This window comes from Anoplophora glabripennis, unplaced genomic scaffold, assembly GCF_000390285.2.
Source record: "Anoplophora glabripennis isolate ALB-LARVAE unplaced genomic scaffold, Agla_2.0 scaffold4, whole genome shotgun sequence".
Classification (NCBI taxonomy): domain Eukaryota; kingdom Metazoa; phylum Arthropoda; class Insecta; order Coleoptera; family Cerambycidae; genus Anoplophora; species Anoplophora glabripennis.
In genome coordinates, this window is record NW_019416568.1 from 245,259 (window position 1) to 273,106 (window position 27,848).

Genomic DNA, 27,848 nt, shown 5'->3' on the forward strand with positions numbered 1-27,848 from the left:
ATAACCCAGATTACAGACTTATTAACTCGCGCGATAAAGCCTTATCAGTCTACAAGTGCTAACTTTGAAAAATTACGACCGCGGTCATTGGCAACTGGTCTTATTTGTGAGCCAACTTACTTCTGGTTCGGCGCTCTGGCGAGCTGCGTAGATACCTAGTTTTTCCTCCAGTTGATCCGGCGACTAGGTAACCACAACAATTCAGTGATTCAGTGCAAGGCCTCCGATCGTCCTTTGTCGTTGAATCTACTATGTTGGTGAGTGTGCTTTTACAAATAAGGAGTCATTTTAATTGTACCCTCGACAATTATCGTTGCTAATGATTGGTTTAATTACGCGTACCTTCGACATCCCATAAGGTGAATCATTCCACTGTAATCAAACAGCTTTTGCGGTATGAAAATTAGTATTGATTTTTTTTTTCAATTTTCTATCTATTTGAATCCCACCGAATTATATTTTGAGTTAAAAAAGGAAAGGATATGTAAATTGTTTGTCTTGATAAGAGATTGAATGATATTTTCGGCACGAAATAAGAGATTCCGATGTTACTTCTTTCCAATGTTGCTGTTAGCAGAAAATAAAGAATAAAGAAGAAACGGAATTTGTAATCAAAATAAAAAAACGAGGTCGTATAAATTTAGCGTTTATTTCGTGGAATATTTCAAGAATCCGAAGGAAAATGATACTGCGAATCTTGCCAACAAATTCTTATGAGGAGACAGATTAATTAAAATATCACGACTGGAAAGTAACCACATTGCAAGTAGCCAAAAAGGCAGAATAATATTAGGAATATGCAATTCAGTAAACCAAAGTTATTAGGGTCCCTATTGTTTATAAAATAATACTGATATTATTTTTGTTAATGTTCCATATTTATTTCCTGTGTGTGCTATCCTGAAGTGCTAGAATCAACATTTTGTCAGTTTTGGTCAATATTAGGAAACGCTACATTTTGCATAGAGTTGCAACAGCTTATTCTGGGCAAAATGTAGTCAATAAAACAGCTGACTCATAATATTCTGGACTTCGATATGTTTACGGTGTATTTGTAAGATCCGTAGTAAACACAGCTGATACGTGTTTATTTAAAGCGACCCTTACACTACTTTCCAGAAATTGTCACAATCGATCATTCGAAGTTTATGGCGATTTTAATTTTATTTGACCCGTATATTTCAATTTATTAATAGCAATGCTACAAAATATCATCTTAAAAACGTTCTTATTTGAGTGTAATTAGATGGGGCACAAATGCTACCAGATAACCTTAAGGTCAAAAAAATATGACAATTGGGCCAAAGCTGATTCAATTGCAAATTACAGGGTGTTTCAGCGTTACAAATGCGCAAATTACTAACTAAATAAAGGTAAAAATCCTTAATTCGTATAAAATTACATCAACCAGGGACAAAATACCTCACTAAAGAATTTCGACACCACTGCGAATCTTGGAACTTTATTGTTGTTATTAAATGGGGCTAATGTAAAAAAAATAGTAAAATAAATAGTGGTGTTTAAGACTTTGAACCGAAATAAGGAGAAAATTTCGGAAATCATAAGTGTTAAAAATGTTTTATTTACAAAAATCAGTTCATTTGTTGCCTATTTCAGAGGAGTTTTGAAGATGATTGATTCACTCGGAATATTTATAAAAATATTTCTGATCATATTTTTATCCCTTCTCCTGTTCTGAATAACGATACAATTAATTGGATCCACTTTATAGCTAATCGAGTATCATTCAAAATAATTACAATTTATCTCGACTAGCCTTGACATAAACCTTATGATTTAAATTAATGACATAATAGTGATAATAAACACTTTCGCGACCCCGTATAAAAATGTTCAAATAATAATCTTCAAAATTGGTTTCGGTTGAGTTTTTGCGATGCCATCGCCGTGGAGGTCGATGTCTAGGTCGATGAAGGGAGAACAAGACGTTATTCTCTCATTTAAAATATCCACCAGATCGATCGCGTTTTTTTTTTGTATTTACACAACCTTGTACTCTTATTGCAAGGAAAACCTACTCACGGAGTGAAGTTTAAATTAGATTACATCAAGAGAGCGCAACTCTGCTATTCCATTTAACTGCAATTAATTGAAAAAATAATAATAATAATGTAAGGTAATATTAGAGAAGAGACAAAATACAGGGTGAATTTTTTTTCGATGTTTAGTTTAGGAATCTGGGAAAGTAGCAGATACAAAAAAGTTTAAATGAGGAAAGATGTGCAGTTTTATGATCCTTATTAAATGTTACTTCTTATTTTTTGAAAAAACGTCATGGCTCGCTATTATATATATTTGGAAAAATCCGAAACTTTGTCATTTAAAATTTTTTTGTAAAATAAATAGCAACGCAGCTACACGCATCTGAAGAGATTCAGATTTTTCCAAATATCTAGTCAGCCATGACGTTTTTTCAAAAATAAAAGTAATGTTTAATAAGGATCACTAAACTGCACAACTTTCCTCATTTAAAGTTTTTTTGTATCTCTGCTACTTTCCCAGATCCCTGCACTAAACATCGAAAAAAACTCACCCTGTATATCAAATTACAAGAAAAAATTCATAAAAAATGGACATGTCAAGGTGAAAATAAACAATTGCCTGTGGTCTAAAGTGTCATGTCTTCTAGAAAATTAATCAAGAATTATTACGTGAAACTTATGCCTATACCGGGTAGGAAAGTACCGATGGTCTATCTGAAGTTACGTGAGAGCGATAAAGTAAGTCATAGAAATCCATGCGATAGAGAAGGATGGCTATAATGAAGGCGACATAGTCACCGCCCTTTTCGCCCTTCCACAAATAAGATCCACTTCTTATTTGTGGATGGGCGGTGACTATTAGACGCCTTCACTATACCCATCCTTGTCTATCACATGGATTTCTATGGCTTACTTTATCGCTCTCACGTAACTTCAGATAGACCATCGGTACTTTCCTACCCGGTATAGAGTAATGGCGCGCACACGAGATAATACGCTAGGAGAAGTAATTTCGAGTAATTTTTGTAGAATTACCTAATATCGATTTGTAAGTAATTTATTTATTCTTTAATGAAAATCCCAGCTAACGGAGAGCCCCTATCTGCTTTTTTAACACACTGATTTCTGGAACTGGATATTGCCTTTAAAAAAATATAAAAACGTGTGTTTTTACTGAGATAAAAATATCTCGAAACGATCTTTTTTCTTTGAAATTGTCAGTGTTGTCACACGCATATGTTTGAATTGATTCGTTTGGTATTAAACTGTTACTCAAACCCACTTGTGTTAACTTTTCGCGTTATTTGATAATAAACGTATGTTGATGTATCAAAAAAAAACATAAAGTGACATCACATTCGGAAGAGATCCACGCAACAAGGAAGGTACAACTGCTAATGTGTATAATCAATATTTCTAGTACAAGACAATTCCGAATAACAATCACTTCCGCGAGTAGGAAAAAGGAAAATAAACACTGCAATCGAAGCTTGCATAAATTGGATATACCTGCACCCTTATTACCGGCTTTACTTTAATTGAAATCAAAGTTCTACCCAAAAATAGTTTGCCACTTGCAAAAAATGTGCATGGATATGCAGTAGACGCAAAATAGTTTTTCATTGTAATCCTCTGCCTATCGTGACTGTAACTGTGTCTGTAGGACATTTACCATTGTTAATTTCCACTGAATAAGCCTCGATTGTAGGTGGCCGAACAATAAATTGTTGCACTTGGTAGGTACATTCTTTGCGAGAGGCCAACAGGTAATACTACTTCCTCGTAATAAAAAATTGCTTATATCCGACCAAGAAGTCGAATTATAAATAAACAAACAACTCGCCTAAGTATAAGCTGGCGTCTAGATAACTAAATATATTGTGAAATGCTTTTACACAGGGCAGTACTTTAAGATTTTAGTGAGGTAACACCAACAATCAAATTCCAAATAAAATAGTATTTAAATAATTTGACAATACACAGTGCTTGTTGTAAGTAATTTTAAGTGTGCATATTCTATTTACTTCTGAGTCGCAAATAATTACAATATCTCTTATTTTCTTTTAAAGTTGTTGTAAAACATCTTATTTCGTTGAAAGGAGGCAAATATAAAAATAGTTATACTATTTGATACTTTAGGTTAATTTTTGGAAATACTGGCATATCCAGAAAATAATCTCTTGTTTCTGTGAGGCGGCCAGTGATCTCTGTTTTAAGGAAGCGAAACACTTAAAAGTGGGTTAACTTTAGTTATTCTTGTCCAATACTGCTCTCGATCCATCTAGTAGTGACACTTACATATTTCAGATATTCTAATTTTATTCTGATGAAAAAATAGCGAGACGGAGCATTAAAACATGAATTAAATGTGGGTTAAGAGGCTGTAATTTCTGCGCTATTTTCGTCTTTATTGCCGTTGTACAGGATGTATCCTTTGTACTGATTTTAGAACAAAAAAAAATATATGACAGAATTTTCTTTCTCAAATATGCAGTTTCTGATATAGCGAAATAATTATGTCATATAAACGTTGATTCAGTCATAATTTTAAGGGAATATATATTAGAATACGAAAATGATTTGGATGAAAAAAAAATATTTTCAATTCATTATTTAATCCCCGGGCCATTCCTGGCCCCTGAGCCACAAAGGATTATTAAGAGTGAATTTTGACCTGCCATAACAGACGGTAATTAACCTAGTTTTTAATACGTAGTAAACGACAAGGAATCAACAGATGGTTTTAACTAGACACATGAATGAATAAGATATATTTTTACATTTTAAATATTAACAAGTATTATTTATCTGTTAATAAAAACAAACGTATAGGGATACTAATTGTTTTCGAATGTCAGTACGATTAAAACAACACTCATCCGTCCATAGTACTTTGTTAATAAAGTTGAGAACCGCTGCACATTGATTTTGAAACCAATTGCAAAATTCAAGACGACTTAGGAAATCAGCTGTTTCTCTTCAGTGCTCAAACGCTCTGTGGTCCGCCGGTCATTTTTAAAACGTCGATTCAATTTCTTTTCGATTCTCTGTCTTTATTAGGCCTTTCGAAAACTTGGTTAAAATTAATGACATTATGGCTGAATCACCCTGTAATTCTATACGTATTATTCGTATAATTTAAAGGAAGTTAAAAATTAGTTAAAAAATATATTTCTGCATCTATGACATTAATCATTTTTAATTATTATTGACAGTCTACGCATTCATCAATTGTTTGCTATTAATTCATGGCCGCCTTGATCAGATTGATAACAACAATTTCCATTTTCTCAATGTTTTACACTAGTTAAAAATTAAAAAAAAGTTCCGCCTAGATCTTACACGCGTTGGAAAATATAAAATCAAGATCTAATTATACTTGTGCACACATATTTGTTTTACATAATTTAAAGACATATTTAGTGGCCAGTTACAAACAGGAATCATCTCGCCTCATCATTAATGATGAGTATTACGCGGCGGAGAATTCAGTTCCATAGACGCATCATTTTAGAGGATTCCAAAAATTGTTAAATATACAACAGCAAATAGATATCTCGATTTCCGTAAAAACTAGATTATGTCCTTAAAAATATTTTTAATTTATACTAAATTAATTATTCATTAATATTATCCTCGCAGGTAAATATGGCTTACTACCATTCGCGTACGCTCGTAATATGAATACTCTGCGATGTGTGATGTTCTTTGTAGGTAGGGCTAAATATTTTCTATACAGGGTGTTAACGAACTTATGTCAAATATTCTTGCTACATGTCCGTGTACCTCAACGTTGCAAGGAGCCACCTTTTGAGAACTGCTGATTTTCATAGAAGACGTTCGATGTACGCACCATTTGCTTGCACACAAGCTTCAGCGCGATATATTCACTTCGTAACCACTTGATAAGCTCTGTGGGCATTTTCGTTTGCTTCGCTCTAAATTATGAGTAGATCATAATATTCGCGAATGCTAAATAAATGCGCCATTTTCAAAAGAAAACTTGCTATTAAATGTACTCTCGAAAAACAGCACAGCAATCACTACAATGTATTACAAATTGACTTTCGAATACAGTCCGGCTTCATAAAAAACCTACAAACTTTTCAAAAGTGTTACAGATTTTTTTGTAAGTACTCGCCACGATAAAATACATGTATTTCAGCAGTTCCAAAACAGTTTTAAGCACATTTTTAATAAGCTTTTCTCTATGACCTTAAACTTGTTTTTGCTCCTTTAAGTTTTTGACATAAATTCATTAACACCCTATATAATTCCAAATTAAATTTGCCGACACATACAAATGTTAACCGTGTATTTGTTTTTGCATTGGGAATGTTTATTATTAGTAAATCATTTTTATCTTCCACACCATCTACGGTAATTTTTATGGGAATAACTAAAAATAATAATAAGACGTATTATTATTTATTATCCCACTTGTACGTTTATGACACGTACTGACACGTCTCACCTGGATTTTAAAAAGTCAAAACGTAATCGACTATAATTTTCCATCATTATCCAACTTCTTCCACCTCTTCTAACCCGTCAATTCCTTGTAAAATAGTATGAAATAGTCACTGTTAGTGTTGCACCAAGTTCCCACGTTCATTTGGAATCTCCTTGAACGTATTTTTAACTTCCGCACCCAGTCCGGCCCTGGCCTAGGTGTACGCTTTTAAGGTCGGGGTAGCGATCGCCTCGCCGTAAAGTAAATTCTTCAGTGATCAAAACGAATTTAACCGGGCTCTCCGTCTAGTCGCACACCACGACCGATACGGCTTCAGACGATATATTCCGTCCCATCGGTCGGCCCACCTCAGTCTTACCCGACGTATTTCGGCGTAAAGAAAGCGGCGTACTCGGAAGTGTTTTTTTTTTTTAAGTGGAAATGGGTGATATCATATTCGACGACGGGTCCGGCATTGACCTGAAAAACTTTCGCGAGAAGCTGGCCCTAGCTGAGACCTTCTCCAGGGTTAGCCTGGTGGCGTCGCCCAACGCCAAGAGGAGGCTGGCCACGAGGAGTGTGGAGCTCAAGTTCGGATATTTGGACGAGGTGTCGGGGGATTTCATCCCACCCAGGCAGTTGCTGTTGTACCTAGTAAGGTAACTTTCTAAGATGATTCTTGAGCTTTGTACAATTCGCCTTGGGATTTGGATTTTAGATTTTTTTAACATCAGGACAATACCGAGTCGTTTCAAGATTATAGTCTTTATCAGTTATTGTGGTAGAGACGAAATATTTGTCTTTAACTTAGCAACAATGGGCTCATTTGAATTACTGAAACTGTTTACTTTGACGCCTTTGAAAAAAACATTAAAAATTAATTATCCCATAAGTCGAAAGGACCAATGAAGTACATTTACAAATAAATATTCAGTATAATTTCTTTCTAGGTACTTTTGTGGTAGTACCAAGTGAACATTAATTACAAAAGAGCACCCTGCTTTAGTCTATTGATTATATAAAAAAAACAGGGTTAAAACGAACTATAACGTTCAAGCAAATGAATCGTCCATTTGAAAATGCACCCCTTTCAGATTATAATAATAAGAATTATAATCATTATTATGTTAAAAACGACGAAAAAATCGAAAAAATATTTAAGTTTGACCGGTTATAACTCGGTCAATATTAGTCCAAAAACTTTTGAAACCACATCATTTTGAACGGAATATCATCTAGTTTTTTGCACAGCAATTTTCTTTGACTAGGTACTACTAAAAAAAAAAAATTAGTCAAATAAGTAGAAAAATAAAAAAATCTTATTTTTTGCTTTTTAAAAATTGCTTGTTAATCACTGAGGCAAATAAACTAAGTTTTTTAGTTAGTTATTTATAATTGTTTATCATTATAAAAAATTGCAATATTTATACAATGTGTCCCCGAATGGACCTAACTATACTTGTAATTTTCCTTATTTCACATTTTAAGGGAAAAAGTCAGTCTTCATAAAAAGTTTTGCTTATTGTGAAGTCATTAGCCATACTCAGACTTTCAAAATAACATACAGGGTGGTTAGCAATAAGGAAACGTGAATTTGTGCCAAGAATAAAATATTAGTTTTTTGAGAGGAATTTAAAAATGTTACTGAAAGCAGTTGTTTGTAATGTTAGTAGTCCAATAAGAAATCTGAACGTCGTGTCTCTAAGTTGATATTTTTGCGAAAATTATGAATATAATTTTATAAATTCAACGAAAGCGCATAAGTTATTGAATAATCCATAACAACATACACTGACATTTATTTATAAAAAAGTCAAGCCCTCGTCAGAGAGCTTTTTAATAATGTTGACTCTAGAACAACGAATCTATTTAGTTAAATGTTACCACATTCAACATTTTTTTTAATTATGACAAAGTTTTAAGTTATAATAGCATTTTACATCTTATATGATCAAGTCTGTTCAACACGATCTTACAATTAGCTCTTGGCTAGACACTGGGTGTAATCCACTGCTGGTCAGGGTATTAGTCCACAGAGTAGTTGTCCAATTAAAACTTTGTGATAAACGGGTATACTCGATTTAAGCAGTCCACGAATTTTAACATACATGTGATAACCTCACACACCATTAAATCGATGAAACAAAATAATTTTTATCTCTTCAGAAAGCTTGACAAACTATTTCGATTAATACGTCCCACATTACCTGATAGCCTCAAGAATTTCAAGTCAACTTCACCTTTTTTTATCGCTTTGACAAGTTCATACTAGATCGGCGACACCGGTACGTCATTTATTTCGCAATTAGACAATCGTTCTATTATTAGCATTCAACGTGGGCACTTGCTAAGGCCTAACCTAATGGGAAATATTTATTTACTATCGCGAAATTACCCTGATTAACTCCATTATTAGGTAACAATAGATCGTTTCCTTAAGTTAATCGAAAAAAATGTTATATAATACCATTTCCTTGAGCCCACTAATATTTACTTTTAATGAGGTGTATCGGTAGTTTTAATAAAAGCTAATTAATTGTGAAAGTAACTATAATATACGTTCCGGGATATCTAATAAATGATCTACGATTAATGGACCGATTTTAGGCGTTAAACGACAAATCAGTTCCTTAACATGGATATCAGGAGTACGGAAGTAAGGAAGGATTTATAAAAGACAATTTTTAATTCTGGATAAATTTTTACTCGCATATAAAATTGATCATGAATTTCCTCAAGAAGCTAACTTTTTGCACAAATATTTATTACATTAATCTAAATACAAAGTACACAATAAAAGTCCCAGTGATTTAAGTGTCATTCTCTTCGCACAAAACCGATAAAATAAGGACAAAAACCTGAGCAACCGAAATTAATTTTCATAAACCCACTTTATATTGACGTATCATCAGAAGACAATAATATAATGACGACACAACAGGTATTTGGCGGTCCCAGATAGGCGTCAGCGTGTTGAGGCATCAGTGGGTGTTTTTTGGTTTCTGACCTAGGATCGGCAATTTGGAATAGCGACTAACTGGAGCCGTCCAGGGCATTTGTGAGAGGAGCTCAGAGGCAAACTTATTTGTGTGGGTCTATACCTATCCACTGGGAAAGTAGATTATTGTTGACAATTACACTATAACAAAAACATGTTGTTAATGTTTCGCAATATTCTCAAAACTCTTGATTGAAAATAAATGAAAATAAATCATGTTGTAATAAATTTAAAATTCGATAAAATTCATATGGTTTATTAACACAAGGTACTACTGTTGGTATCTGGATTTGACCGTGTCGGAGTGTTTTTTGCGTACCACTATTTCCTTTTCTTGAGGTGTTTTTTGTGTAATTCCATAGAATTGGGAGTTTTACTACATGCGAAAAAAATTTAAAAAATTGTTAAAATGAAGTTGTGATCGATTTTTTTCGCGTGACGATCCCGCACTGAAACAACAAATTTAAACAAAGCATAGAATAGTTTGAACAAAACCATCCATAAAATTACAACATTTACAAGATTTACGTTTAAAATTTAACGCGCTCTAAAATACAATCGTTAATGCAAATCGTCAAGACATCCGACTGACGTAAATCACGCCTGTATTTAACAAACCGTTGATCAAGGTAAACAAACTTTTATTGCCTCTAACCTTGTAGGAAAAATAAACAACGCAAAGGGTGAATGAATGTGCTCCTACAACATGTTGTATACAACAAATATGTTATCAAACAGTAAATAAATTTGAAAAATTGTACTAACTCTGGACATTATTTGTTTTGAACTTGATAAACTTGTAACACATGACAGTAATATTTAAATTTCCTCAAATACACTCAAACGAGAGAAGTATATCAAAACTCTTTCGATGATGGTTGTTTTCACACTAAACCAACCTATGAAAAGAAAACGTAAGATACGTTTTATAGTGCACGTAATTCACTATTACCTTCTAAAAATTGGCACATCTGATGTTAACTCAAACAGTTTTGAAATAAGTTGACACTGGTTCTGATATGTAGTGGACAAGTCAATGACCTAAAAGTAAATCTCACAGTCAAAGAACCAAACACAAGAATTCGTCAACTATTTAATTGCGTTTCATAAAAGTATGTTTTTTTCAATATCTTGTTTAAAGCTTTTTTTATTAAATTAATTTAGCTTTTACGCGTTTTTACAGTACGTAGTATATATTTCTAAACAAACCGCAAACGTACTTTACCGTTTTCCTGATGGGAAATCCAGAATTATTATTTTTTAAATATTGCTCAACACTGAAAACGCGTTGTTCTCTCGTGTAGCTCTCAATTTTTAATTTTCTTTGGAACAAATGGCTCAAAATTTGAATCTTCCGCGAATTTTGAGACACCCGCTATAAATATGTGCCACATGAGTCGCCATTGTACAGGATGATCCGTGATCCTATACCCAATTCCCAACTTAGTCAACTACTACTAAATTATTTAAACGTACTAAAGTTCAGACAGAAAAAACATATGATCGGTTATTCTACAGAAATAAAACCACTATTATATTTTTTTACTAAAGTGCTATACTTAAGGCAATCGTTAAGACCCTATAGCGATACAAAATACTGTGTCAAATCTGTGTGTAACACCTTCCAGAAATAAACCAAATATATATAACCGACTATTTATAACCCCTACACATTGCTTTTGAAGGCACGTAAGTATCATTTAAAGCCTTCGCGTTTATTTTTCTTAGAAGGAAATATTCGAAAAATGTTTTTAATTCAATAGAGGTGGCCACTCCACCTAACTGACACGAATTGTCTACATGATCAGAACAATTTCGGTCATTTTAAATATTTTTTGAGCTAGAACAAATTACAATGCATTACCATCTGTAACACAAGGTCGCACATCAAAAATGCTCTACTGTTTAGTGACGTCACAACCAGAAGTTTACCAATTATTGTTAATGACAGAAGTCGTCACGCGCATTGCTCTAGCTTACTTGAATTATTTCGACGACTTTCCGATATCAATTGAAGAACCAAGAGGATGACAGTATGTACCAAGTTCGGTCGCTGACGGAGCAACTCGGCATTGAAATATTTGAAAAACTTGTTCCCATATTTATTTAGCCATAGCCATATGCAGGTCTGGTCGAACTAAACGTAGAAGTGGTAAAAATGTATACGCCCAGTTGAAGAATGCGAGCGCGGTCAAACGAAATACAAATATAGTTGCATTGGGCTACTGGGCAATAAATCTCAGCCGTTGACAAGTGGCTGACAAATTGCCCAGCAGTGCAGTGCAGCAGTGCGGAATTTGGTGTGATTCAGGTAATTTTAATTTATTATAGACACCATCTATTAATCATTGATATTACAATTACGAAAGGGAGAAATAAGAGGTATATTTTGTTTACTAGTATTATTGCAACATGGCATTTTGGAGACCTTTTGAAACGGATCAAAACGAAATTTACCATCAATATAATAAAATTGTTTGAGGACATAAATAATTAAAATATGTTGTTGGCCAAAAGAACATATAATAGAAATTTTCTGCACATTATATACAAATTATTACAATTTTTTACCTTTATCAGAAAACTTTTTTAAAGACGCCTATGAAACTCACCACATTTTATTGCCAGGCGTTTTTTTTACATGTTCAACTGACTTCGGAAATACTATATAGACTTATGAACTGATTGTTTACATTCAGTGTATCTGCACAACAAAATTAATCACTACAAAACGCGTAAATAAACAAATAAGCACACTTCCTTTTAATCAATTAGAAATTGCAGGCGAACGTAACGAATGGTGTGAGTCACGATGTCGTGTAATGCGTAAGTTATTAAACTTTTACTCTTCTTGGAATGTGAATAAATTTGGTCTTCTCGTACACAACTAGTTGATTACGTAACCCCACGAGTATTGTTTGTTACTTTTTAATGCCATGTTCACGTATTCAGATTTGACATATTAAGTGCTTCCTAAATGGACTGTTTGTGTTGTTAATCACGATTAGATTGATTTGTTTTGTTCCCCGTCGAATTTGACACGTACAATCAAAAATATATTAAAATATTTCGGGTACTGTTATCGATAGTACGGTTAAACGCCATCTGATACTATCCTTAGCCGTTAGGAATGTCGTCAGACACAATGGGTAACTTTTTCTACGAAAATCCGCGTCATGGATACATAATGACGAGATAGAAGTCATGATTTTTTATTCAAAACTTCGTTAATCGTTATTTCTGTAGGAAAATTCAGTATTCTGCAGTAGTGTTGCATTAGAAGAGTCATAACCAGGAATTTTATATAAAATTGTGTAGGATTTGATTGTTATTAATGACAGATAATTGTCACCAAACACAAAACTGCAGATCATACCAAAGGCTACAGTGGCATAACAATTTAAGGGGGATTTTTAGAAATATGTTTAAAAAAGTACATAAATTAAATCTGGATTTTTACTGCACTTATTATGCAATATAGTATTACATTTTTGGCAACAAGTAAAAAGAAATAAATTACAACTATCCAAAATACAGTAGCATACATTTTTTTATTTCCTCTTAAATTATTATAAGACATGATTTATATTCACCTAAACGAAAATTTTCCTGTACAAATTCTTGATAAATCGCCAAAATTGTTTACATACACATAGAATGAATCTTAATAGTCATTTTTCCTTGAAAAATATTTCCACTAACGTGACAACATTTTTATGACATTTATACAGGGTGTCCGGAAGCGAAAGGGAAGAAAATAACCTAATTAGATTAACTTACTCAATACAATTATGTCGCATTTAAAAAATATATATGTATATCATTTTTTTAAATAGATATACAAGGTGATTCAGTCACAATGCCATTAATTTTAAGGGAATATAGAGAAAAATAAATAGAATACGAATACGTGATTAAAATCCGTATTTACGCTAAAAAATATTTTCAAAACATTATTAAAATTCGAGACGACTAGGGAAATCAGCTGTTTCGCTTCAACGTCAGTTTATTTTCATTCAAGAAAGTTACTCCTATGTATGGTCCATACGTTGCGGATCAATGTACTTTCACAGGAATAGGTGAATTTAAGCAATAGAACGGCATACTTTCCAGCAACTTTTTAGTGCTTTTAATGTCAGAGAAACTAAATTTCAGCAGCTTGCACTGTACTCTTAACTGACATTTGATAAGATTAACAGACTATTAATATGTTAATAACATATGCTAATATGCCATGATGCAGGTACATAATTTGTATCCTTCCGCAATTATATTTTTTATAGATGGCCTAATAATAATTAATACAATTCAAGGGCGCCAAAAAAATAAAAACTAGATAAGTGATACACACACATATACTATAATTTTGATTCTTTCGGACATGGTTAATTTAATATGCCTATTTATTACTTTAATTAAAGTCCTATTTGAATATTTTAACACCAGACATTTTCTGAAACTCGTGGCAATTTATTTATCTATTCAATTAAACGAGTTGTATTTATTTACATTACATCAAAGGTTAAGGAAAAGAAATTATTAATGGGGTCAACCAAAATAAAATTGTAACTTTCTAATCTATCGAGGGGATATTAGGTATATTAGCAAAAAGTTTTTCCCCAGATTAGCTGTCGTGTCGTAACGGTTCGGTTTTACCCTTCGGTACAGATTTTGTCATTTTATGTGACTAACTTTCATATTCTAGGTGCTACTTGCTTAGATATAGTTGAAAGTGTGTGGAATTGTAAAATTTTGATAACAAATACTCCTTTCAATAGTTCGCATACAGCTGGATTACAAATGAGCTAAATAATAATGCACAACCAAACAGCAATGTATTGTTAAACGGTTTGTAATTAGTATTGAACAGTTAAAACGTACTTTAATCCATACATACATCTACCAAATAAATATTTCATCAAATGCGGTCTGTTAGTTTAGATAAACATCGGATACCTGGAATACAAACATTTGGTATTCTAAAAAATATTTAAATACCTTTTAAATAGACAGATATTTAAAATGTCTAAAACAGGGTATTCATGAAAAAAATAAAACAATAAACGCCGATATTCAACTTTCCTAATCCACCACAAGAAAATATATATCAACATCTGCCTTTATTTTACATGAGTTGAAATTGTCACGTAAATTTAATAATACAGTAGTATGACGTCCAGAGACAATCTATCCATTTATTAATAAAACTAATTAGTAGTTAATTAATACTGTTAGAGATAAATCATTTCAGTTTCCGCCCCAGGGGGCACAGGATGTGACATAACAGCCGAGCCATTAAAGAAAAACAATAAAACGCGCTTTCAAAACGATCCCGTGTTTATTTTTGTAACAATAACCAGCGTTGTCTACTTATTTCAAAAGCTCGGGGAATATACGGGTATGATGATTGAATAGGGTTCTTTTATATGTTTACCAAGAAGCGTATTGACGTTTGTTTACTATATACTAAAATGCAAATCATTGAGAAGTGGTTCTATAGTTAGCTATCCGATAATCTGAACCATACTTTGTCAATAATCTTAATTGTTTATTGGTATTTGACATTCACCTACTAAGTACTAATTACTGTAAATATGAGGACGCAGTAAAAGCTACATATTTAGAAAACTATCACACGTAGATAACATTACTATTAGATTTAAAAGCATATTATTTTCTTTTTGCAAACAGATTATTAAAAAAAAACGTAATGTTTGTTAATACAATTATTTTTCATTTGTAATTTATTTTGAATATATGTTGATAAATTGTCAAAAGTAACATTAAGTTATGTTTAAAATTAATAATTCACGTATAATAATATTATCCAAGCATTTCGATAATATATGTACAGTCACAATAGGTCAATAATGACACAGATATATGACATTTTTTATTGGAATCATATCATTACGTTTGTCAAGCTACAAATTTAAATGAGGCTTAGTAAATTTCCTCTAAAAAACATTATGAACTACTTGTAAGGCAACAGAATACGTATAGAATTTAGAACATTATGAATATTTAAGAAAAATAACAAAAGTAACTCGGTATTAAATCTGTAACAAACAATTGCATAAATCTAAAAGAATTTCACAAATATATTTTTCTTTAACATTTTGATTATTATAGGTTTTAATAAATATGTATGTCTTTTATCAGTTTAATTAGAATTTAAATATTTACTTAAGCCTCTTATCAAACACTTCCAAGAATTAAAGTCGATATTCGTAGAGTTTAAACTGTTTATTTCACCTTCCTCAGAGTTCGTATTTATGTACATTTTGTCAGTATTCGAATAATTTAGTCATGAATACAAACGTGAATACGAATATTCATAAAATTTGACTCGTGAATAAAAGTAATAACGAATAAGGGGTAAAAAAATTTGCCAATATTTCTTCTGTAAATTTACTCAAAAGAGACCCAATCTTTCTCTCTTTTATTGTAGCATATACGGGCGTTCCACCTGCAACTGTCAAATTTATAAAAAAAAAATTAATAAAAGTTGTCTGGAATCATATGGGCCATGTAAAGAAAGTATTTTTAGCTTTACAGCTTTGTTATTTTAAATGGAACATCCTGTATATTATTGCGTTTTTGAATTCCTTGGATAATATTAGGTAGAGTTTATTAGATATACAGGGCGTTTAGAACTTACCGTCTTCGAGATAATCTGTTCTTGAAAAAAATCACGATTTCAGCTCTTTAAATGAGGCTAGATAGCGTCTAAACAGTAAGAGTTAAAAACCTGCAATTTTCACAGTTCGTTTTGACATAAATTACTCTATCTTGTCATCTGTGAGCAAAACGTGTACGTTATTCAGACTCGGAAATACTGAGACGTACATTTTTTCAAATGGAATGACCTATAATAATTGTCATGGGTAAATGCAACATTGAATTACCTTTCGACTGATATAATGTTGTCCATACTTATCTCTAACAGTTTTCCAAAAGAATCAGGTTCTTCATTCATTCGACATAAGTACAAAAAATTTAGCATTTATTTATAAACTTTGCATGCAATAATCAACATTCAACAACTTATTCAACAGAAAATGTAAATACGCCGCCAGGAAATGCCGTAATCCAACAGAATCGAAAGCATAAAATAATTATTTAACCCGCAACACATTCGATACATTTATTTACGTAAGCACGCCGTATTTCACAGAACCAATAAGCTTCTTTAATGTCGCTTATGCAATTTGCATAATGGGTCTCTTATTTGTATCACTACCTGGTTAAGTGATCTGAAAAATACACGAGCAAGGACGACAGTACGCGGAAAACAAACACGTACTGTTACGGTCTACGGGAAAAATATTTACAAACAAGAAGTAATCTTTAATCTCGCACAGAAATAAAGGTGCAATTGGATAAAGAACGTAAATCGTTAGTGAAGTGAAATCGACAAGATCGACAAGTCTTGGTCGATCCTCCAATTGTTAACAAGGAAATTTTAAATATGCAAATGCTAAATCTAGAATATAATTTAATAACTATTATGTATAAAATTAGCATTTAAGTAGTCGATACAAGAATGACATTACCTTCTATTAAGGCGAGAATTAATCAAATTTATCAGAGATAGAAAAGATGATAAAATTGGAACCAAATTACATAATATAACAATTTCTCGAAGAAGCGAAAATAACTATTTCAAGTTTTGAGAATTTTTGAAATCGCTTCGTTTTTTTCAAAATTAAACAGTGAATTTAAAAAAAATACAAATTGATAGCTGGATGGTTGCGAGTTGCGACACATTGTAGAGGTACCTTGGAAAGCTTTAAGTTACAGGCCCTGGAACTTTTTTTTATTAATTTGGAACATAGAATACACCAATAAAGTTTGGTCAGATTTGTCTTTTCTATCACGCGTGCCTCAAATGTGAAAATTACTTGTCGCTGAACGCTATACTATTGCAGCAATTTCAGATAAATCGATTTGAAAAGTTTATATTACCGATCTATAAATAGACTAGTCTAATGTTTATTCACCGCAGCGTATCGAAAAGGAAGTCGTCGAGATCTTCCTTATACCATTACTACCGCCGTCGTCGTGTGGTACCAAGGTGGTACGCTTCCTTATTATCCAAATTTAAAATTCTTCACACACCGACAAGCTTCGGAGAAGAATAAATTAAATTTGGTATCCAAGTAAAGTTGGAAATGAGAAGAAGCAAATGGCGAGCAATCAGAAGAGTTCGTCAAATTAGACTTTTCATGATTACATTAGATTTAAAGTGATTTTTATATAAAAATCTTATAAACTGTTTTTGTTTCGAGTTATTTTCGATTTGCATAGAAGAATTATTTAAAATTAAAAAACTAATTACTGGAAAATGACGCGTTTCCGAATGCATTAAAAAATATTACAAAATAGTCTCGTATAATACCTATATTGCTCAAAAAGGTTTTAGTAGGAGTTTGATGTGGGCAGATAAAGCACCATTTGCTCTTTTCAAACGGGTACGACAAAATTACACTTCTCCAAAAGGAGGAAAAGACAAAGAAACAACATTTGTTACTCACATGCTTAAATCTACATAGTTAATTAAATATTAATCATTACAGGCGTCATTTATAAATTGTTAACTTTTCAGAACCGAGGTTAACCAACGTTAATTACGACACCGACCTACTTCCGGTTAATAATAAACTAATCTGCGTACGAAATACTCGACCTTCAGATGGAACAAAATAAGCCTAACGGCTTCGGATTTGACGACCAAAAAATTCTTTATAGTGACAATTCATATAGATCATTTAAACTCGACCACCTTCAGAGAACACCAATATTCGCGTCATCTTCGGGCCCATCACATACCGGAAGTCACGAAATTTTGACACAAACCGTGAACGGTTTTCAGTTTCGGTGTCATTTCTCGAAACGTCAAAAAGTCAAACCGATGACGTGACACCAGTCCGAAAATTATCTCGCTGCTTATATCAATTTGTTTTTTCCATTGCCTTCTGTTATATACAGGGTGGTCCAGATTTTAATAGACAAACTTCGGGAAACTACTAAACAACAAAAATTAACATCACTTTGCTCTATGAACATAGGTGCAGAAAGCCACCGTTTATGAGATACAGGGCGTTGAAATTAACAAAAATAAAACAATTTTTTTTAAATATCTGGATATTTATGAAATCAATTTGGTATGAAAAACTTTGACAGACGGCAGCTCGGTTAATTTTAAACAAAATGACAAAAATAATAATTATTGTTATAGCAAACATCATTTTTATTTATATTTGTTGAAATACTTGTAACTTCTAAACAAAAACAAATCGGACCTACGTTCATGTAAGAAAAAATGTTTGAAATTAACCCTTCTACCATCTGTCAAAGTTTGTCATAGAGTTTGTAGAACACCCTGTATATTTTTTGAAAACTCAGAACACCATCTTTTTAACTAATGCAAAACTAAATACGGTTTCGATTTAAAAATATATAACCTTGATCTGTAAGTCGAAAATTGTTGAATACAAAAAAATGAAATGCTTCATTGGATCCTAAGCAAAAAACTTTAAAATAATATTCTACATTTCAAAAAAATCGTTCAAATATAGTCGTTACCGAAAATATGAACATTTTTATCGTAAATTCAAAACATTTTTCTAAAACCCTTTCCATTAGGTACCTACTTTTAAAATGGAGTATTACAAATGAATAAACTAATAGGCATGATGGGATAAGCAAAACCAATCATTAGCAACAACTGTGCCCACAAATAGAAACTACCACCTAATCCTTTTTTTTTTTTTTTTCTTCAGGCGGAAACTTGGCTAACGAACCACCACCACCTAATATTGTTCACGGCCTTCTTGTGCGACATTCATAAAATCTAGTATATAGACTCTTTGCAGTTCCCTAACCCTAAAATGAGTTCGAGTCGGTATTTGGTGATCTCCGTGAGAAGATTCAGCCGTTTGCTGATCATGCCAAGGTGAGGAACTGTACGGCCTTTAACTTGACCTTCATAACTGTGTTTAACGTGGCCAGATGTTGTGGGCAGAGGCGGATTCGGACGATTTTAGATACCGCGGTTATTATCTGGTCAATCAAGTTGTCCGCGCATGAACTGGATGACGCCTGGAGGCAACATACTCAAGAAGGAGTTGCTTTGAATCAGTCAGATTTAAGCTTAAGGCGCATTATTGTGCAGTGTCTACTGTATTATTTTAAATAGAAAACTTCTACGGGTTTAAAAGTATCGTACTCTTCAACTAAAGTCGTGAAAATAAGAGGGCAGAGGTTTATAAAGTCTTATTATACAGGGTGATTCACAAATGGTAACCTCGTATTCTTTGGTGAATTTTATGGGGAGTCTTTCCTATACAGTTTTTATCTAGGACGCTTCGTTAAAAAGATACAGGGTGTTAAACGTCTAAAAATATTTTTAATTTTTTTAAATAATTAAAAAACTAGTAAGTGAAATAATTTGAAATTGGTGTTTATGTAAACATTGTCCAAAATCTGAGGGGGTCATTTTTGGTCACCATTTTTGCAGCACCCTATAGAAGCCGACAACATACTTAACCCTCAAAGGTCGCACTAGTGCGAATTGGGATTTTGCCAACTTTAAACCTTTATGTCTTCTTCATTTGTTAATGAAAACAACGTATTTATATCAAAGCAGTAGTAAAATTTACCGAGAAATCGAAAGACGTAATTAATTTAGAAAAAAAATAATGTGTTAATAAAGAATGCCATTGAAAAAAAAACAATTTTCGAAAAATGATTTTTTTATTCGTATTTGTTTATAAATAATGTATTAATTCAGCCACACTTTTGCCCATGTTAGTCACACTAGTGCGAATTCGCACCGATCGGACTCTAGTTTGGCTGACAATATGGATAAAAAAATGATCGGAGTTGGCCATGACTGAATTATTTATAATTCAATAGAATAGGATAGGCTAACGAGACCTATAAGGCAAAAAACATACAACGTAAAAAATAAGGAGACTGGCTAGTACAACACACTGTAACTATACTTACTTGAATACAGTCCTGTGTAACTGTTTTGTAAACGTAACATATCTACTACCACCTCTAGCTCTCTAATATTAATTATTCTTATTTTACGACAGACCAATGCGCTTTTCATACAAGACCAATTTATATGCAAATTACATTACATAACACTACATTTTAATATTATGTTTTACTTGAAATAATACTAAATCGTGTAGCGTTGTTAGATAATGCAAATATTATTTATTTATAAGTGCCTATTAGGCTTACCCAAATATTTAAGCTCGAAATACTGAATACCTTTGAAAATAATTAATTTATATTTACACTGAGGATATACAAAGTATAAGTAGTTTCAAAATAAAACATTTTAAACGCTCTTTCGTTATCTTTATTGATTGGTGTGGGTTTGGTGAGTGTTTATTCCCTTTTGCATCATGCAACAAAGTCCAAAGTTCATAAATTCGTCTAGAAATTCGACAATTTAAAAACATTGCAATCTCAACAGTTATCTATGGTAATTGATGTAACCATAACAAATAATTCTTAGTACTTATTGCTTAGTAAACCGGTACATACGGGGTGTTCATTTTAAATGAAACGCGGTGAGGTTTAAATGAAACGCGGTGAGTGTGAAACTAGGTTCTAAATAAATTTAAAATTATTATAATATTCATAAAATTGGGAAACTATGGAAACAAAGCTTCTCGTACATGTAGATTCAAATGTTCAGGAAATGGTTTCTAAACCAGGAAATGCCAAATTTCACAAACTTAATTTTAGTTTCAATAGTCTCCTTATATTAATTATTAATTAATATATTAATTTGTTACATAAAACAAATCACTGTGAATTTTTTTATTTCGCAGCAAAGTTAGGAAAAACAACTTTTGACTGTCTGGCACTCTGGCACAGATATAAACATATTTCATTGTCGACTGACAGGATAAGCTTTGACCCACCTTTAGTGTAACACCCTGTATTCCAATTAAATTTAATTTATTTCAATTTCACCGCTTATTAACTGCGGTTAATCGCGGTATTTCTTGGAGAGTTACATATTTGTCAATATTCGCAAGTTTGTTTTATCAATAACTGTCTAAAAATAAATCGGTGTGTAACAAAACCGTGGTACCTACTTAAAGCGGAAAGATTCCCATTCCTTTCCCCGACCAGTCGCGTTATTACACTCATTACATATTCATAAATAGTAAATAATGGACATTAACTTTTCTGTGAGCAGTTCCAAGTGCATTGGCGATGACTTTGTGTCATTGTTAGAGGTGGAAAAATGCATATTGCAACTTAAAGAAGCGTAAGTGTTCTAGATAGTTACTAATATTTTATTACGTTCGTAGTTATCTGTAAGTAAATACGTGACGAGTGATGTAATTTAATCATTGAAGTCGTTGAATACACATAACCTCAAAATCTGAACTCAGCTTCTGTGAACGATCTGGATTGAACTTTAATAGCGGCCTGACCTTTAGAACTGCGTCACAAAATACAATATAAGACCGCATTGCAATTTAAAAAATTTCCCGGATAGACAGGATGTCTACTAAATTTCGACTAAAAAAGTCCTAGATATTTCTAGGTTTTCGGAAAACAATTTCTAGTTTGCTAGAACTGTCACAATCAGCTCGCTATCAATTGGCGCAGAGTCAGTTCCGCGAGCTGTCTAGCTGTCGGTTTAGTCGCCGATTTCCCTGTTAACGTACGATTTTTTTTACGATTTTAGTTGTCTTTTGTTTGATGCATAATTGTGTGTAATTGTGTCGAGCGTAGAAGAAAAACAGCAAACAATTCATACTATACTGACTAAAAAAACAAATTTATCGGTAAGTAGCTATCAAATTATTAACATATAAAAACTATTCAGGTGAAAAACAAAACAGAGTAATATTTTTTGGAATAGAAAAGAATTTTATGAAAGTCAATTCGTTTAAATGTTTGATTTTTTATTTTTTTTATAAAATTATTTAAAAAAAGCAAGGAGTAATAAATTATCTACACAGGTCAGCTTCACAGCTTTGTCAGTAGTAGTCCAACAAAGCGGCAAGGGTTGAAACGTACCTGATGATGCGATCTATAAGGGATCCCATCCAGATTGTGATGGCAACGATGCGTAAAACAATTTACGTGTTTTACAATGATACAATGACATAAATCTTATAATCATTGTTCGCTTTATTTTACCTTGATGATCACGCACGCTTTTGGTACGCGGCAAATTGTGACAGCTCTAGATAAGTCTCTATCAGTTTCCATTAAAAAATTACTTCGTCTTCGTTTTGCAGCCAACCTGTTACTATGTAATGTAATTTTTTATGTTCATTTCATTGACCTAGTTAATTTCTCTTTTAACTAATATTTCCAGGAAATAACTTTCATATGAACGTCATATTGGATTTTATTTTAAAATAAATGTTATTGTGATAGTAAAAAGAATTACACGATATACAGGGTGCTTCAGAAAGACCCCCCCCCCCCCGTAAATACAGGGGGTTATATGAACTATAAATATGGACTATAAATAACGAAGTTATAGCTGATTGAGAGATTTCCAGTTTTTTTCTGAATAAAATCCAACCACATGATAGAATTTTGGAAAAATTGTATGAAAATTTGAAAGAATCATTAATATTACCTTGACATTTCCAGATTTATTAAATTCTCTGATAATTTAAGGTTTTCTAGATAAATATACACTGTGATTAGAAATACACTGGTGTATATTTAATTAAATTTGAAAGTTAGATTTAAGTTGGAATTTGACATTTTGAGAAACGGTTCTCCTTGATTAAAAAATGATTTGAAACATGTTTATTTCTGAAAAATTAAGTAGGCTATATCAAAGAGAGAAAAATAATATTTCTGTTTCTTTTTAAAAGCATTACTTTAATAAATGAATTTTTTATCCTGGCCATCATCGATGAAAAAGGTACCAAATATTATCTGAACTCGACTAAAAAAATTGAACTGAAAAACAAAATTCTCAGTTTTTCATCGATAACTTTAAAACAAGAAAAAACTAGGTCAAATTTCTCTTCGGCATACTATTCTTCATCAATTTGTCCATATCACGATTTGAAAAAGAGCACCCTGTATACACCTAAGAAAATATTTTTTAAGTTAATTACGTATACATTTAAATATTTGATGGTATTTCATGAATGATACAAATAACTCACCACCACCCACCGCGATAATTTTTTTTAACGTGAATATGAGCCACGTTACTCGACAAAATTTTTATAAAGTGACGAATATCCAATTATCGTGCGATGGAATAAAACACTAACAATTTTATCAACTGTTTACGAGTAAAACACGGCATTATTCACCATATAAAGTAAATAATTGGCCACGTATGTAAATAATTAGACACAAGCGACATGAAGCACGTCCGACCAGTCTAAACAATTGATTGGTCAATGAAGCCGATAGGAATCAACCAATGGATTTGTAGTAAAAGAAGTACAATAAAATTGCTGCGTAATCTCAGGTTTTGGAGTTTTTCCACCTCTGCTATCTGCAGACTCTAAACAGATAAACAAATGGGACAATAAATCTACAACAATGCGAAACATTTCGAATTTGCATACGTCCCTTTTCATATTTATTAGTTTACGAAATTCCGCGTAAATATAAGTCTCGGCGGGTTCGAGCACGTCTCCAGTGTCTTCGCGACAATGATCCGGTTTAACATCAGCGAGAGCAGTTTGCTCAAAAATGCCCACTTGCAAAGAGCCGTCTTGACAAGGTAAAATCAGTTCATATACGTCAATTAGTCGATTTTTTTATTTTAAACTAGAAATCTCATGTTTGACGTTTGACCGGATATCGAATTCGGACCCAATTTTGTTCATTCGAAATGAAAATGGCATATCTGAACGGTAAGATACCTTAAAGTATAATAAACAAGGTGATTCACAATTTTTTTTGCAAGTTAGGTACTTTATGTGGTCATAAAAGCAATTGAACATCAAATTGGATATATACGACTGGAAAACTAAGCCGTTGAGGAAAAAATTCCATATTTGCGCAAAATGCTAAACGGTCATATTAGAGAAATGTTAAAACAAGTTTGTATGGAAGAAATTACAAATAATGTTTACAATATTATTTTTCCATGTTAAGATTTGTGATTTACACGACACTGACATCATGGGGATTTTCTATCGAATAAAAACACATCTGTCAGACATTAATTAAACAGTCGAACTTCATCAAAACGCAATGAAGAACATATTCTTGTATATTCTGCACAACATCGCGACAAAATATCAAAAGCTGTACGAATTGACGTCCGTCTATTCAACGAACAATTCTAATATTCACATTTTTTAGGATGGGAAGCTTCAGCTCGGCCCCCAAGATCCTCAACGATGACATCTTAGACCACGACGTCGATCTGCCGAAACAGATCAGCAGGCACGAATTGCTGCAGCACTGCCAGAGACAGCCGAAAGTCCACCCGATGGTAAAGAGGGCTTTTAGGAAAGCTAAAGATACCCAACCCAACTACGGATTGAAATTTAGAAAACTAAACACGGTTACGAAAGGTACATACATACGTAGAAGTTGATGCTGTGTCTTATTAAAAAGTGTTTAGATTAATATTTATTTATATAAATGCTTGACGTCAATTCAAAGATCAAAGTCTCATCAAAATTATTAGATTTTCGTGAAGTAATAATTTGATGTTATTTTCGTCTATGACAAAAACTATTATTGAAATTTCAATTTTCACGTTATATATTTTTTTTCTCGAAATTTTGAATTAAATTAATCACTTAAGTAATGACAATAAAAAATCAGCGATAAGAAAAATTAACAAAACAAAAAATTTTGATGTTAAGAGCATGTGACAGATTCATATATTCTAATAACATTTTTGTTTATTTCCAGGATGTAGTGAATATATTTCAAGTCCATACAATTTGAGGGTACTTCAATGGAACATATTATCACAAGGTAAATAACTTTTACTATTTTTTTATACCACTCAAATAACGTCGGAGGAAAAAAATAACTTTCTCTGGGCGGGAAAACTTCATAGCTGCCGCTATATAAATTTGCTAATTTTACTTAGTTTATTATTTTACGAACGAATTGATACGATATTTATTTATGTTGAAACTATTTTTGATTTTCATGAATAAAAACTTAAAAAAACACGCAGTTTATAACAACAATAAATTATCCCATTGTTCAGACTTTTTGATGACTAACTGGTGACCAATCCAATAAAAAAAAATTGAAATATATTGACCTGCTTGCCTCATAACTTGCCTGCCGCCATTCCAACTAACATTTTCAACATTCTAAATAAAATTATTGATTCATTACTAACAGATGATATCAAGAAGAGACATGAATTGAATTTAAAGTGCCACAATTTTTCTGTAGCGATGATGTTATAGTGGCAATTCCTCGAGTATAACCGAAATAAAAGTGACAAAGACGTAGTGCATAATCTCGTCAGCAAAAATTCATTTAAACTAGCATACAATTGTAAAAAACAACCTTGTTTTTTTTTTAAACTACACTGTATTAAAGAAAAATCTTATTAACTTTGCAGCACTTGGGCAGATGAACGACAACTTCGCGAAATGTCCAGATGAGGCTCTCGAATGGAATTCTAGAAGGTATCTCATTGTTGAGGAACTAGTCGAATACTGCCCGGATATAATTTGCTTGCAAGTAAGTTATATGAGTTTGGTATGACTATGTTTCTAAATAATCTTACTCAAGAGAAAATTGGTGAATGTCAAATGTGTTTTTTAATATCACAGGAACACGAAAAACCCATTGTGATAAGTCGTATGACAATTATAATGTCATTTTGTAAATAGTAACATCTGGGGGCGTGTCTATTTAATCTAACTATAATGAATTTAAATAAACATCAAAATTATCTTTATGAACCCGGATTTATACACATCTTTGAATAAACAAAAAGGGTATAGACTATTTAGAAAATTGCTATTATTAAATGGTGAAATTTTCAGGAAGTGGACCATTTCAATTTCCTCAGCCACATACTGGACACTCAGGGATACACAGGAATGTTCTTCCCAAAACCGGATTCTCCCTGCTTTTATATACACGGCAACAACGGTCCCGATGGTTGCGCCATCTTCTACCGGAAGGACAAATTCGACCTGCTCAAAGCAGAGACGCGGATATTGGAAATTTGGAGGGTACAAAGTAACCAGGTAAATACGTACGAATGAAAAACTTGCTCTCTACCAGTGGTTCATTTTCAAAAGTGTAGCGAAATGTTCTAGATCTCGTATTAGTCATTTAAAATAACAACGCAGGTACTTATTTCAATTCCAGCTTCCAATAAAAGAACTGGAGGTTTGTTTGAAGCTTGTAAACAAAGAGTGGATATGTCTTGGTACTTTGCAATTAGGACAATGTAAATTGAAACAGAGTCGCCAATTTTGATTAACCAAGCCTCAATTTGTTCGTAAAAAAGGGTTCTATTTGGGATTTGGTCGGAAATCAGTCCAACATTTCATGATTTTGGACTAAACCTGGAACATTTCATTCCATCGTGTGCAATCATTACTCGATTTGACTATTAGAAACGACTCAATTTTCTATGCAGAACCAAAACATTGAAACGCTAGCGCTTTTGCAACCTTTCATCCACTAAAAATATTGATCTTTTCAGGTGGCCCTGCTGATGACGCTTCGGATAAAAGAGACGGGACAAGAAGTATGCGTTACCACCACGCATCTCAAAGCAAGAAACGGCGCTCTGCTTTCCACGCTACGCAACGAGCAAGGCAAGGATCTTCTCCAGTTCATCAGCAAGCACTGCGGTTCTAGACCCCTTATCCTCGCAGGAGACTTTAACGCCGAGCCCATAGAACCCATCTACAACACCATACTCTCCGACAGTCACCTGGGCCTGTCCAGTGCATACGCCAACTGTGATACTAATCCTAAGTTAAGTTCCGCGGAAAGGGAACCACCTTACACCACTTGGAAGATCAGAGATGAGGGAGAGGTCTGCCACACGATAGATTACGTGTTCTACTCGAAAGACAGCCTCGAGGTGGATGCCGTGCTAGAACTGCCAACGGAAGAGGAAATTGGGGAAAATAGGGTGCCTTCTTTCGCTTACCCATCGGATCATTTCTCGCTGGTTTGTGATTTTAAAATAGGACTAAGCCATAACAGTAACCCGTACAGTATGTAGTTGTAGTTCTCTTGTGATAATAATATGTATAAATAGGTCTAAGGTTTTGTGTTTGAGAGTTAAATTATTTTTATTATTAAAGTTGTCAAAGACATTTGTGTTTGTTTAATAAGATATTTATGTTATTAACACAGTTGAGAGTTTTTTTTCACTACCTTCCTTGGGGCAATTATGATAATATTCAAC

General features: G+C 32.8%; 1 protein-coding gene across 6 annotated transcripts; it reads left to right on the top strand.

Annotated features, from left to right (window-relative positions):
• On the top strand, window positions 1-27,756 carry LOC108917458 (nocturnin). Of its 6 annotated transcripts, XM_018724068.1 has the most exons (7): window positions 1-257; window positions 19,240-19,412; window positions 24,797-25,011; window positions 25,358-25,423; window positions 26,031-26,152; window positions 26,461-26,667; window positions 27,132-27,756. In XM_018724068.1, the coding sequence occupies exons 2-7, from the start codon at window positions 19,348-19,350 to the stop codon at window positions 27,660-27,662; spliced, it is 1,206 nt and encodes a 401-aa protein (XP_018579584.1). In that variant the 5' UTR covers window positions 1-257; window positions 19,240-19,347; the 3' UTR covers window positions 27,663-27,756. The 6 variants fall into 6 exon arrangements, with proteins under 6 accessions (XP_018579584.1, XP_018579581.1, XP_018579582.1 ...); XM_018724065.1 differs by lacking the exons at window positions 1-257; window positions 19,240-19,412 and adding an exon at window positions 6,755-7,115; XM_018724066.2 differs by lacking the exons at window positions 1-257; window positions 19,240-19,412 and adding an exon at window positions 21,586-21,758.
• The last annotated feature ends 92 nt before the right edge of the window (window positions 27,757-27,848 follow it).